This window comes from Euprymna scolopes, chromosome 44, assembly GCF_053919585.1.
Source record: "Euprymna scolopes isolate OS-2025 chromosome 44, ASM5391958v1, whole genome shotgun sequence".
NCBI lineage: Eukaryota > Metazoa > Mollusca > Cephalopoda > Sepiida > Sepiolidae > Euprymna > Euprymna scolopes.
Window position 1 is genome coordinate 20,049,348 of NC_136525.1, and position 13,628 is coordinate 20,062,975.

Below are 13,628 nucleotides of genomic sequence, written 5' to 3' on the forward strand. Positions count from 1 at the left end.
TGTGTGTGTGTGCTTCATGTTAGAAGAAAAAAAAATTTTCAAAGTGCTCAATTGTAAATCTTACAGGAACCAATATATAGTTTATTTAAATACTATAAAATTACTGCTGGTGCTGAAGATACCCATTAGGAAAATTTTCAGCTTAAAGTACCCCTTTCTCAAAGACAGAATGCAAAGTGTGAAAAGGGGACATCATAGAACTGCATAGAACCAGTTTTATCCAGTCAGCAGGTCATTACAAGAATCGTCTAGACTCTTTTGGTTTTGGGACAGTCACTGTTGAAGAGACAATCTTAAATTTACTCCTTCAGCCCAGCATCTCTTGACAGACAATATCCTTTTTTTCCCCTGTTTCTTTCAAATGTTCTCTTTTTTTCACATTACGTTTCACTAACTTTCTTCACTGAAGAACCACTGTACGTTGAAATTACAAGTTCCTTTCTCACACCATTACAAGGATGATCATATTATTCGAAAACGAGGCTACATTAAAGGGAGGTTACTCTCATATTCTTGTCCAAGATTGCCAGATTGGACTTTTTAAAGCCAAATTTTGTGAATTTAACCTTTTTTAGCAGATCGTAGTTGGCCTTCTTTTCTTTTTTTTTTTTTTTTTTTTTTTTAAACATTATGTACAGACTAACTAAGGAAGGGACAAGCAGAATATTACATATATTTACCGCGTTTCCTGAAGATAAGACACAAGGTCAAGCATGGATTTAATGAAAATATTTCTGTAACTGGATTCGAACTTGTCACACTCATATTTGCAGTACGTATCATTAACAACTTACCTCCCCCCCCCCACACACACACACACCAAGAAGAGAACAGTAGTCTGAATAATCCAAATTATCAACCTTTATCTAAAAAAAAAAATTCAGGAATAATTGTAAAATAATGTTGGTGTATTACTAATAATAAAGATTTTTAAAAATTGTTGTTGGTAAGTTGATTTTTTACTTATCTTTGTTAACGAGTACAAAATGTAAATTACATATTCTGCTGCAGGTTGAATTTTCTGAGAGTACATCAGTCATAAATTTGTCATAAAATTAAAAAAAAAATTTTTATTTTAGGTAAAACCAAAAACTGTCCCAAATGTTGAATCTCAGAATGCAGCTGTTGTTGAGAATATCAAACAGACACAGCAACCAGATGAAGTAAATTTATCACAAAAGTAAGAGAGAAATTTTTTTTTTTTTTTTTTTTTTTTTTTTATTTGTTCTGTTTTTATTATTTTCATTGTTTGGTGAGATTAATGCAATTTATTTATTTTTTGTACACAGACAAAAGGAGGGTAGACCTATAAATTCATCCTTGTCCGTTCGTCTGTCCACACTTTTCTCAATAATTGTCCTTGTCCGTTCGTCTGTCCACACTTTTCTCAATAACTACGCCTTGGAATTTTTTGACATTTTGCACAAACATTAAACATCATACGAGTAATGAAAGTAACAGAACTCATTTTCTGGGGAAACTCCCCCCCCCCCTACTAGGGGTGCCTTTTTCGGAAAAAATGGCTTAAATTGACACTTTTGTGCTTATTAAAAAAAAAATGGATGCCTTGGATTTGTATAAAATTTTCTGAAAAGTTGTAACTGATTGAATTTGGTATCTTTTACTTCATTCACTGTGCTCACGAAGGACCATGCATGCTTCACTTGTTTTAGCTTTTTTCATCCTCTTTAGTTAAACTACCCTCTAGTTGGGTTCATCTTTTTTTTGTCTGTCTCTTTTTTTTTTTTTGTCTGTCTCTTTTTTTTTTTTTTTTTGTCTGTCACTTTTTTTTTTGTCTGTCACTTTTTTTTTTGTCCGTCACTTTTTTTTTTTGTCTGTCTCTTTTTTTTTTGTCTGTCTCTTTTTTTCTTTTTTTTTTTTTTTTTTTTGTCCGTCACTTTTTTTTTTTTTTTTTTGTCCGTCACTTTTTTTTTTTTGTCCGTCACTTTTTTTTTTTTGTCCGTCACTTTTTTTTTTTTGTCCGTCACTTTTTTTTTTTTGTCCGTCACTTTTTTTTTTTGTCCGTCTCTTTTTTTTTTTTTTTTTGTCTGTCTGTCTCTTTTTTTTTTTTTTTGTCTGTCTCTTTTTTTTTGTCTCTTTTTTTTGTCTGTCTCCCCACCACTCCCTCCCCCGTTTTCCCCACTTTTTTTTTTTCTCTACGCCTCCTTTTTTGTTTTTTATGCGCCTGCTGCACAGTTGTGATTCCTCTCTGATCCGTAGTTGTTGGAACTGCTGGAATCCTATCTGTAGGGTGCAGATGATTTTTTTCTTCTTGTGTAAGTTTATTGTCGTGGTTTGTTCGAGCTCTCTTCAGTCCTCTTCGTTCAGCCTGGGTGAAACCAAACTAAAAAAAAAAGAAATGGTGAAACCAAAAACTTATCTAATCACTTGCTTCCAAGTTTGTCTTGGTCAACACAACCTTTTTGTGATCCAATGCAATGGTTTAACCTAAACGATGAACATTCCATATGAGCAGCAACTCTGACCCGGAGTGGTAGTAGCTGTCAGGGTTCCATTTTCTACGGGGTGTAAATGATATTCCCCTTTTTTTTTTTTTTTTTTATTTATTCATCAGATTTGAATCGGTTGTAATATTTTTATATGAAGGCATGCTCACTGAAAGTTCAAGCCGATTCTTAAAAATATCAAAACCTCATTTCTCTTTGGTTCTTCTGTCGTACTTTACTCGCTTACATGTGTCTATTCCGAATTCATAGCAGCAAGCCGACATCAGTGGACTGTTTGGTACTCATGCAGAGAGTGATCCGTGCTGAAATAATAACGTTATTATTTAAAAAGCCATTCTTAACATGGGGAGGGGGGTTGTTTTGTACCTATTCTGTACCTTACAATTGAATAAAAAAAACATCAAAACTTTAAACGTGGAAATACAATTTAAAAAATAGTGCAGCTCACTCTCTGCATTAGCACCGACTTTTTTTTTAATCAAAATAGTCATTAAAAAAATTTTTTTTTAATGTTTAACATATTTGGAACTGATAAAAATGATTTTACAATAAAAATAATTAAATTAAAACAAAAATCATTTATTTTGAATTATTTAATCAAATAAAATTGCCATTTTTTTTTTTTTTTTTTTCTTGATTACTGAATTTAAAAAGGTTATTCTAGCAAAATTCCCTAACAATTTAATAAACAAAACTATTGTAAAAACTGTATTTAACTTGAAAATATCATGAAAAAAAAAAGTTTTTTAAATTTAGTAATCAATTAAAAAATGGAATTTTTACTTTATTACATAATTCGAAATAAGAAAACTTATTTTTGTTTTTATTTCATTATTTTTATTGTGCAATAATTTATATACGCTTGAAATAGGTTAAACATTTAAAAAAACAAAAACATTGTTAATGATCGTTTTTGTAAAAAAAAAAAAAAACGAAAGTAGAAATCAGGGAGACATCTGCTGAAGGGAGACCCTTCTCTTTTTGCTGAAATCTCTTTATTTGTCCTTTTGGTAAGAATTCCAAAGAGGATGTTTCTTCTACAAATAAGGTGATTCGCAATTACCAATAATAAGAATGGAAATGACTTTTATCATGAACACAATGAAAGTAGAAACGTGTGTATGCAGCAAAACTCCACCATATTACTGTATAAGGTGTGGCAGCAAAATTCCACCTCATCACTGTTTGGAGGTGGTGTTGCAGCAGAATACCATCTTAACTATATGAGGTGAATATTGAAGTGGAATCTCAATCTATTCACTGTGTGTGTGTGTGTGTGGGAGGGGGGTAGTAAAGCAAAATTCCACCGCCTTTAACTGTATGAGAGGGGGGGGGCAGTAAAATCCTACCCCTTTACTGTATTGAAGAGGTGCAGCAAAATCTCACCATCTTAATTGTACGAATGGGAGTGCAGCAAAATTCCACCTCTTCACTCTATGGGGGAATGTTGCAGCAAACTTTTTGATTTCCTCCTGATAATGTGCAGGAAATCGGAAATCTCTTTATTAGTCCATTTGTAGCAGATTTCAAGAAAAACTCTTTTACACATTTTCAAAATTGTCCATAATCGATTATTCTGCTAAATTATATATGCAGTATTCCAACTTTTTTTTTTTACATGGGGGGGGTCACCACTTATCAAGGTCAAGGAGCCACTCGGGGATAAGGGTTATTGTGTGTACAGTAATCAATCGGATAGTATCGTAGTAATAGTTAGTATTGGGGATTTGATAAGGTGTCATTACTCAAGTGGGGGCGGTTCATCAGGAATTTGTTTATGTTGGACTTGAAGAAATCCAAGTTAAATTCGGGGGGGAAACAGGCAAGCGGCGGAGAGTTCCATAGCCGTGCTGTTCTAAGAAAGAAGCTTTGTTCATGGAATCTACATTTTGATTTAGGCACGGATGAAGAGTGGGGAAAATTATTGACAGTGGTTTCAGCTAGTCGAGTGTTTTTCGTGAAAGATTGGCGAGGGGGACCAGAGAATGGCGCTCAGACGAGCACTTGCCATGGAAATAACGATAAAACAGAGACAGGCTGGCAACGTCCTTTCTGTGGGAGAGAGGTTGCAGGGAAGAGAAAAGGGCATCCCCCACTAAGCCACGAAGTCTATTTTGTACTCTATCAAGGCAGGATAGGCTGTTTTTAGCAGCTCCTGCCGAGACATGGCAGCAGTACTCCATCCTTGGATGTACTTGGCTTTTATATAGATAGAGAATTGCATCATTAGTGAGATATCTTCTGGAGCGGTAGAAGGATCCCACTATTTTCCCAGCGACCTTGCAACAGACTTGATGTACGTGTTCCATTTCAGATCAGAAGTAAAGGTCAAACCTAGAAGCTTATCAAAACCTGGGGCCTCCCCTAGACGAGAGCCATTCATTTCAATTGATGCCAGATGGGGATCAGAGCGTTTATGATGTAGAGATAGGAGCTTGGTCTTAGATGCATTAAAGGTAACCAGCCACCTCTTCCCCCACTGAACCACGTGCTCAAGATCTGAGGAGAGAGAATCAGAGAGAACGTTGTCATTTGCGGCCTTTGATGTGTTGCCATAGATAGTCGTGTCATCAGCATAGATGTCAACAAATGATTTTAGTATGTGTTTTGGGAGATCATTGATGTAGATCAAGAAGAGAGTTGGGCCCAGGATGGACCCCTGAGGGACTCCAGCATTAATACTGTGGGCCTCTGATTTCTGCCCATCAACCACTACTCTTATGAGCCTATCAGAAAGAAATGATTTAATGATTGAGAAAACATTTCCAGTTATACTGTAGCTGGAAATCTTGTGAAGTAGGCTTTTATGCCATACCTTATCAAAGGCCTTTGATATGTCAAGAGCAATTGTCCTAGAAATGAAGTCTTTGTCAAGAGATTCACTAATTCTATGTGATATAACTGTTAGCATGTCTGCTGTAGATCTAGCAGAATGGAAACCATATTGCATGTCACTAAGAAGGTTATTTCTGCTGAGGTGGTTGACTACTTCTCTATTTAATATGGATTCCAGCAACTTACTCAGGAGACTTATTGGTCTGTATTAAGAGGGAGATGACTTATTACTTGAATTCTTAAATACAGGGCATACTGATGAGGTTTTCCAGGCTGATGGAAAGCACTTCTTAAGACAACGCTTAAACAGTTTGGTAAGTATGGGGACAAGTTCTGGTTGTAGCTTTTTTAACACTATAATTGGAATACCGTCAGGGCCAGTTGCTTTACTGGAATCAAGGTTCTTGATTAGCTTGGCAACCTCGCGCACAGATATTTGTATGTTACCTAGCGTGTTGTGTGTTGTAGGAGGAAATACGGGGAGTTGATGGCCTTCGTTGCATAGGGTAGAATTTGTTGCAAAGTTCTTGGCAAATAGTTTGGCCTTGTCGGATGCTGACGAGATGACCTCTGGACCATTGATAATGGTTGGGATAGAACGCACGCTTCAGTTCAGGATCCTATTTGCTATTTGCCAGAACTGGTGGGAATCAAGCTGCTGCTCAGCTACTTTAGATTTAACGGATTGAGCATATAGCTCTTACATTTTTTATTACTCTTTTACAGTGGTTGCTGGCGTTCCTGAAAGCAGCTTTAGTCTCAGTGCATCTATTACTTTAGTAGTTATGGAAAAAGTGATTTCTGTGTGCAATGGCAGCAGTACATTTAGGTGAGAACCATGGCTGGCTGTTAGGTTATTGAATACTTTCTCTGACTGTTTACTGTGAATGCATGCCAACATAATATTTATAAGTAATTCTCTTCAATTCTTGTGTTAATGCCCGGGAGCCTGGAAGAAAGATGCCAGCCTATGAAGCCAAGAAGGATTTTGTGACTGTTAGAATCTCTGAACCAGCAGTAATTATCTCTTCCTAACATGCCGCCTTGCATTGTCCGATTGTAAAATATGTTTAAATATATTTTAATTTATGCAGATTTTGTATTCATTATCGAGCCAATTCTCTATTGATTACTATATTGTACCCAATATAGAGTAGTGATTTTTAAAAAATTAAAAAAAAAATGACTTGGATGCCATCAGCTAGAATCAAAACCAACCAAAACATTTATCGATCCCCCGACAAAAGGAGGGTGGACCTGTAAATTCACACTTGTCCGTTCGTCTGTCCGCACTTTTCTTAATAACTACACCTTGGAATTTTTAGAATTTTTTTTTTTTTTTTTTTTTTTACAAAGGAGTCACCACTTATGAAGGCCCAAAGATGATAGACTTAGTCATTTCTTTTTTGCATGGTGCAGAATTCGAATTTACACATGTTAATGCCTAAAACTGCACCGTTTGTTCATTTTCACCAGGATTTGATGTCCCCTGGGAACTTTTGGGGCTAAATTGGGGGAGCGGAGCTGAACTTAGTCATTTTTCTATGCCTCGTTCACTGTACACTCACGGGGAACTATGCATGCTTCATTTGTTTTTCAGCGGTATTCGCTACCATCTGAGCTAACGACACATGCATATCAAAACTTGACAAATTAACACAGGTAAATGTATAAATGTATATTTGTGCTTTTCTAGAACATAAACATCACATTGAACTATGCCTACCAAAATTCTAATTTTGATTGAGTGGAGGGGGGGGCTTAAAAAACAAATCGATTTTGTTTGACAAGTCCAAATCCCCTATATGTATCACGTTTCCAGTCTGGAGACAAAAATTGACAGTTTTTAGAGGCCATTCTACTTAAAGAAATAAAAATTTACTTTAAATTCAGCTCCAAATTCTATGCAGTTATTCACAATGTAGAAAATATGCACAAATAGAACTGAAACTAATGACATGAAATGAACTGAGACTAATGAAACAAAACTAATGAACTGAAACTATTGAAACTAATGACATGAAATGAACTGAGACTAATGAAACAAAACTAATGAACTGAAACTATTGAAACTAATGACATGAAATGAACTGAGACTAATGAAACAAAACTAATGAACTGAGACTAATGAAACAAAACTAATGAACTGAGACTAATGAAACAAAACTAATGAACTGAGACTAATGAAACAAAACTAATGAACTGAAACTATTGAAATTAATGACATGAAATGAACCGAGACTAATGAAACAAAACTAATGAACTGAGACTAATGAAACAAAACTAATGAACTGAAACTATTGAAACTAATGACATGAAATGAACTGAGACTAATGAAACAAAACTAATGAACTGAAACTATTGAAACTAAAACTAATCATCCAAGAAAACAAAAAACGAACAGCGAATGAATAAAACTCCGTTTTTAAAAGGAATATTCAAATTAGTTATCCTTTTTGAAGACACCAATATATTTACAACTAAATATATAAGGAAGTTGTATTTATTTTTAAGTGGGCTTTTAATGGCAATGCAGCACGGTAAATAACTCAACTTTCTATATTTATAGATATGCATAAAATTTTGAGTTAAAAATTGTGATCAAATATCGTCTGCACCCTGCAGTTGTTTAAAACGTACAAATTCAAACTCCAGTCCTACATTTGCAACAGATATGGTTTTCTTTTTTTTTTTTTTTTTCAGACCATTATCAGATCCCCCAAAAGAAAATCCAGAAATCCCACCAAGAAAAAAGAATGGTGCTGATTCTTCCTCTGAAAACGTACCCGCGTCTGTCGGTGCCATCAATCCTGCTCAGCATGTTCAAGAAGATCAAGAAAATAATCCAACGATTGATCCTTCAACCCAACAAACCGACAACACGTAAGATATTTGATTTTTATGGATATTTTTTTTGTCTGTGAGAAAATGTCATGGTTATTTAATAATGAATGACCTGGTCCTTATATTAGTGTGTATGCATGTATATATGTATGCATATATAATATATATATATATCTGCTTATCTCTGCATTGCTTCCAGTCGTTCTGAACCTCCACTTGCCATGAGAGGTGTGCAACTCTTGCCACAAAAATTCCACATGCAGGCACCCTTACAGTGGGTATCCAGAATTATACTAGCATGCCGTCCAGCATTGCCAATCATAAAATACGTTTAAATATGATATTTTAATTTATGCAGATTTCATATTCATCATTATTATTGTTATAGAGCCAATTCTCTATTGATTATTACATTGTACCTAATATATAGTAATGATTTCAAAAGTTAAAAAAAAAAAAAAAAGCTTGAATGCCATCAGCTAGAATCCAAACCAAAACACAGTTAAATGTATAAATGTATATTTGCGCATACATAGAGGGTACACATTTAGTCGACTTACACTTGCCAAGTTTTAATTTCTTTTTTTTAATTTTGACCGTTTAGCAACTATTTTCACTGGCTAAAAACAAAATCAAATTTGTTTTACAGGTCCAAATCCCCTATATATCAAGTTTATACCACAAAAATTAAGAGTAGTTTGGTAGACTGTTTTTTTCATACAGACAAGGTCATATATATATATATATATATATAAAATAAATGTTTATTTTTGAAATATTGCTAATTTCAATGTATACCGTTTTCGTTTAATGGCTAGAGTCTGTTATGTATAAATATTACCATTGTTGGTAACATCGAATGGAAATAACACCTGACGAATTGATGAGAATAGGAGACTTTTATGAAAACATAAAATCATGAAAGAGTCATCCCATTAATGAAACGGCTGTAATGAAGAAATCCAAGATAATTACACTAACAGTCACTTATCAAGGCCCAGAGATGACTCGAGTACAGAAGTTAATGAGTTTGATTTGCTACTTGTCGATCTGAAATTGCAACTATACTACTACTTCTCTTAATTGTAGTATTATACTCCTAGTGTAACGGGATCCCAGGCAGTGCCAGGTATCCTATACAGCTAGATGAAGATGGGAGAGGATGAGGTATGGTTAGGGGGGTGTCATGCTGACACTTGGTCGAGGAAAAACAGATGTTTATGAGATTTCTGTCCACCAGAGAAGAAATAGTATCTTTTTCAATGAAAAGAAAATATAAAATCTGATAATAGGATTTGTGGGACAAGAGATTGTTTTTCTAGTTGGATTTGGTAAAAAAGAAAAAATGAATTTTAACTACTAATTGAGTGAGACAGGTACAATGACTTGGGTTCAAAAGGTCTGCTTTGGTGTCTGGGAGATGTTGTAATTTGGGTCCACCTGTTGTATTTAACTACCAGACCACCAAGCCAGTGATAAGTTAGTTGGACAGATAAATAAATTGAACCTAGGGAGAGATATGGTCATGAAAGAGGAAGAAGAGGGTCACAAGAAAATAGAAAATGAAAAGAATAAAATAAGGGGATAGAGAAAGGAGTTCACGAAAGAAGAAAAAGAATAAGATAATGGAAAAGAGAAAGAATAACTCCAAAAAGGTAGAGGGAGGAATTTCTGATTTGATAAAAACGATTGTCTTTTTTAGAATTAGGGTCCTTTTTACTGGCTGGCATCGAGGCATCCACATCACTCTCACCCCGCCTGGGGCGAGGTGGGGTGCGAAACCCTCATAGGAGCTAAGTTGAAAGGCTCTTGTTCTTAACTGGGAAATTAATTAGAGGAGCTTCAGTTATACAACCTGCATCATGAAGCTCGGATTAAGAAACTCGACTTTTAAACAAGTGTAGAACGATTTCTGAATAATTATTTTGTTGGTTTTTACGAAAATGAACCAGAGTTTTTCTTTCTTTCTCGATTGCCGGCCTGAATGAGGATGCAGTTTATTTCAGGTATGCCCTGACGCCAGATGATGAAAGAGATAGACTGGATCCAGCACGAAGCCAGAGTGACGGCCGAAATCGACAATGTTACCACACAGACTTAGGGTCATGCACATTTCACGTGCCCTGAGCAGCAGAAAGATATTTTCCAGTGACCAGTGAGAGTCTGGTCATCCTTGAGGGGTCCACCACTAGACAAGTAAGAATGTAGCCCTGCTGGGTTTCATCTCTGGTCCTCTGAACTGGGAGCGACGAATACGGCCAGAAGTACATCACAAGTGTGCTCCAGTGAACCAGGATAGCGACGGATGCGGCCCGGCCCGCTGACAAGAGAGGGTGTTAGGGTTATACTAGCACAGTTCTGATTACGTGTCATACCAGTCGAGAACACATCTTTGATAATCGGTCCATTAGTCATTCTTGGGTAGTCTCTTTTACTTTAATGTACTAATGAGTCACCACTTATTAAAGCCGAAAGCTACTTGAGGATAAAAGTGAATGAGACGACACTGATTAGTAACAATGGTTAAGACTAGGCAGAACTACTCGTATGTGGAACACAATACCACAAAGCTGCTTCTCAGCTGACCTTAACAACCATTTTCAAGTCCAATGTTAACAAATGTTTATTGAGCCGTCCTCTTAAATAATTACATCAACTGAAATATTGTGAAAATAACACTCAAGATGAGAACAGTTAATTGGTTGTACAACAGTCTCCCTAGGCAGGGTGAATCAGCTTCCTCTAAAGAAGGAAGTGTCAAGAGATTTTAATTTCATAGGTGATACTCAGCTGCCTGTAAATGAGAACAGTAGTCAGAAAAATCCAAATAATGCAAAAAAAAAAATAAAATGAAACATTACCATACTGGTACAACACTACAATGCTTAGATACTGTCCTGTGCATGCTGCTAAACAGACCAAACCTGTGCTGATATACATTCACATTAGACCCTCACATCGTGATTTTTCCAAGTTTTATGCATTCCCTAATTAGTTTAGTAGCTTTTGTCTTTTGCTAATGGTTTTATGACCATGGCTTAATAAAGAAAAAAAAAAAAAGAAAGCTATTGTTTTCCGTTTTTGATTTTTATGGAAATCTCTCCAGACAAGATATGAAGCCACTTGATTTAAAGAGCTAAAAAAAATTTTTTGATACTACTTCAAGGTCAAAATCTAGTCAACGATAAGTGTTAGATAGATTCAGACCCAGAAAATGGCAATTCTCTCTCTCTCTCTCTCTCTCTCTCTCTATATATATATATATATATATATATATATATATATATATATATATATAGTTTTATGCATTCATTAATTAGTTTAGTAGCCTCTGTCTATTCATTGTAGGGAAACGTGCGACTTACCTAACTAGCACGTGTGCATAATTCAACGGGTCGGTCGTTGAATGAAGAAGAAAGAAACAAAAATGGCTGCCTTATCTCTTTATATGCCTGCAATGTGACCACCCGATATGCAAATGAGATGCTCCTGGTTGGAGATAAAAGAGGGTTGATTTTTTTAGAGGGACGTTCATTTTGAAGTTGAATTTCAAAGAAATAAGTTGAATTAGTAGAAGTTCGTTGGGAGTTGAGAGAAGGTGCGTTACGTATACAGAAGTTTGGAAGTTTGGACAACAGTGTTAACCGTACCCAGGAAATTATTGGTGTGACGGGCGGAAGAAATAACACTCAAGTTATTGAACTATAGGTTTTATGACCACCGCTTAATAAAGAAAAAAAAAATGGTAAATGAATATTTTATGATTGAAAATAATTGAAATCCTTCAACATTATCCTTATTCTTTTTGCTCCCTTGTCTTGTATCCAACGGTGTTCTTCTACAAGACTGCATTGTCATAGCCTTGAAGCACTGCAAACTACAACATCTTCCACCTGGGCTTGATCTTTACTCCTGATCTGAAATGGAACACGTACATCAAATTCGTTGCCAAGGCTGCTGGAAAAATGATGGGATCCTTCTATCGATCCAGTAGATATCTCACTGCTGATGCAATTCTCTATCTATATAAAAGCCAGGTACGTCCAAGGATGGAGTACTGTTGCCACATCTGGGTAGGAGCTGCTAGAAAGGACTTATCCTGCCTTGATAGTTCAAAATAGACTTTATAGCCTCGTAGGAGATGTCCTTTTCTCTTTCCTGCAAACTCTTTCTCACAGAAGAGATGCTGCAAGTTTGTCTTTGTTTTATCATTATTTTTATGGCAAGTGCTTGACTGAGCTTCAATCTATGGTCCCCCCCTCGCCAAACTTTCACAAGAAACACTCATCTAGCTGAAAACACTATCAGTAATACCCCCACTCTTTAGCTGTGCCTAAACCTAAACGTAGATTCCACGAACAAAGCTTCTTTCTTAGAACTGCACACCTGTGGAACTGTCTTCCGTTTTCCTGCTTTCCAACTGATTACAATATGGTTGTGTTCAAGTCTAACGTAAACAAGTTTTTGATGAGTTGTTCCACTCAATAAATTTACCGAATTTCGATTACTATATTGTCCAATTGACTACTGTACACTCTTTAACCCTTATCCTCGAGTGGCCTCTTGGCCTTAATAAGTGGTGATGCCTATGTAAAAAAAAAAACAAAAAAAAAACCATATTTGCAATTTAGATATGAAACGTGTTGACATGTCATAAAAATTTTAACAAATAACCAAGTCGATGTCCCAGAAAAGTGCAATGAAATTGATTTGCATTTAAACCTACCCATCTGTTGTTTCCTGATTGTTTTTTACGCACCTTAAGTAAAGAAAACCTCCACCCGTTGATTATGTCTTGATGTGAAGTGGTTCTGCTACTTGAATGAAATTAGTGGCTTTAATTAAATCTGGATCTTCTTTGTTATGTCTGCATGATGAGACAATGTTTGTTGAGTGAATCAGAAATGTCAGCACTTTTTTCTTTTTTACAAGTTCACAACATGAAATGTCATATCCCCCCTCCCCGGGCTATGCTAAAATACATGTCCTGCTAGTATGTCATAATATATAATACTTTTTATTGCATTTTTTTCTTTCTCTCTCTCTCTATCTATATATATATATATATATATATATATATATATATATATAATATTAGTGTTGGGACAATTCCGATTCCCGTGGAATTGTTGTTTTGAAAAATACCATTATATTACTTTTTATTGCATTTTTTCTTTCGCTCTCTCTCTCTCTCTCTCTCTCTCTCTCTCTCTATATATATATATATATATATATATATATATATATAAATATTAATGTTGGGACGATTCCTAAATTTTTTCCGATACCAAGTACGATTCCGATTCCCGTGGAATTGTTGTTTTGAAAAATACCATTATATAATCGAAAGATTTTGTGTAGCGAAAAAATTTGGTACAGCGAAAAAGTGGAAATACAATTAAGGGAATTTCGAAAACGATTTGATTTTTACGTAAAATTTCTTTCATTGAAGATAAAAGTCAAAACAAATATTTTAACGAT

General features: G+C 35.3%; 1 protein-coding gene across 2 annotated transcripts in view; it reads left to right on the forward strand.

Moving 5' to 3' along the window:
• Positions 1-13,628, forward strand: part of LOC145268723 (SUN domain-containing ossification factor-like) — a 210,590-nt gene that overhangs the window by 121,703 nt on the left and 75,259 nt on the right. For both annotated transcript variants that reach the window (XM_080124278.1, XM_080124279.1), the window contains 2 exons: positions 1,080-1,180; positions 8,007-8,186. In XM_080124278.1, coding sequence (XP_079980404.1) covers positions 1,080-1,180; positions 8,007-8,186 — 281 coding nt within the window. The remainder of the gene's footprint in view (positions 1-1,079; positions 1,181-8,006; positions 8,187-13,628) is intronic.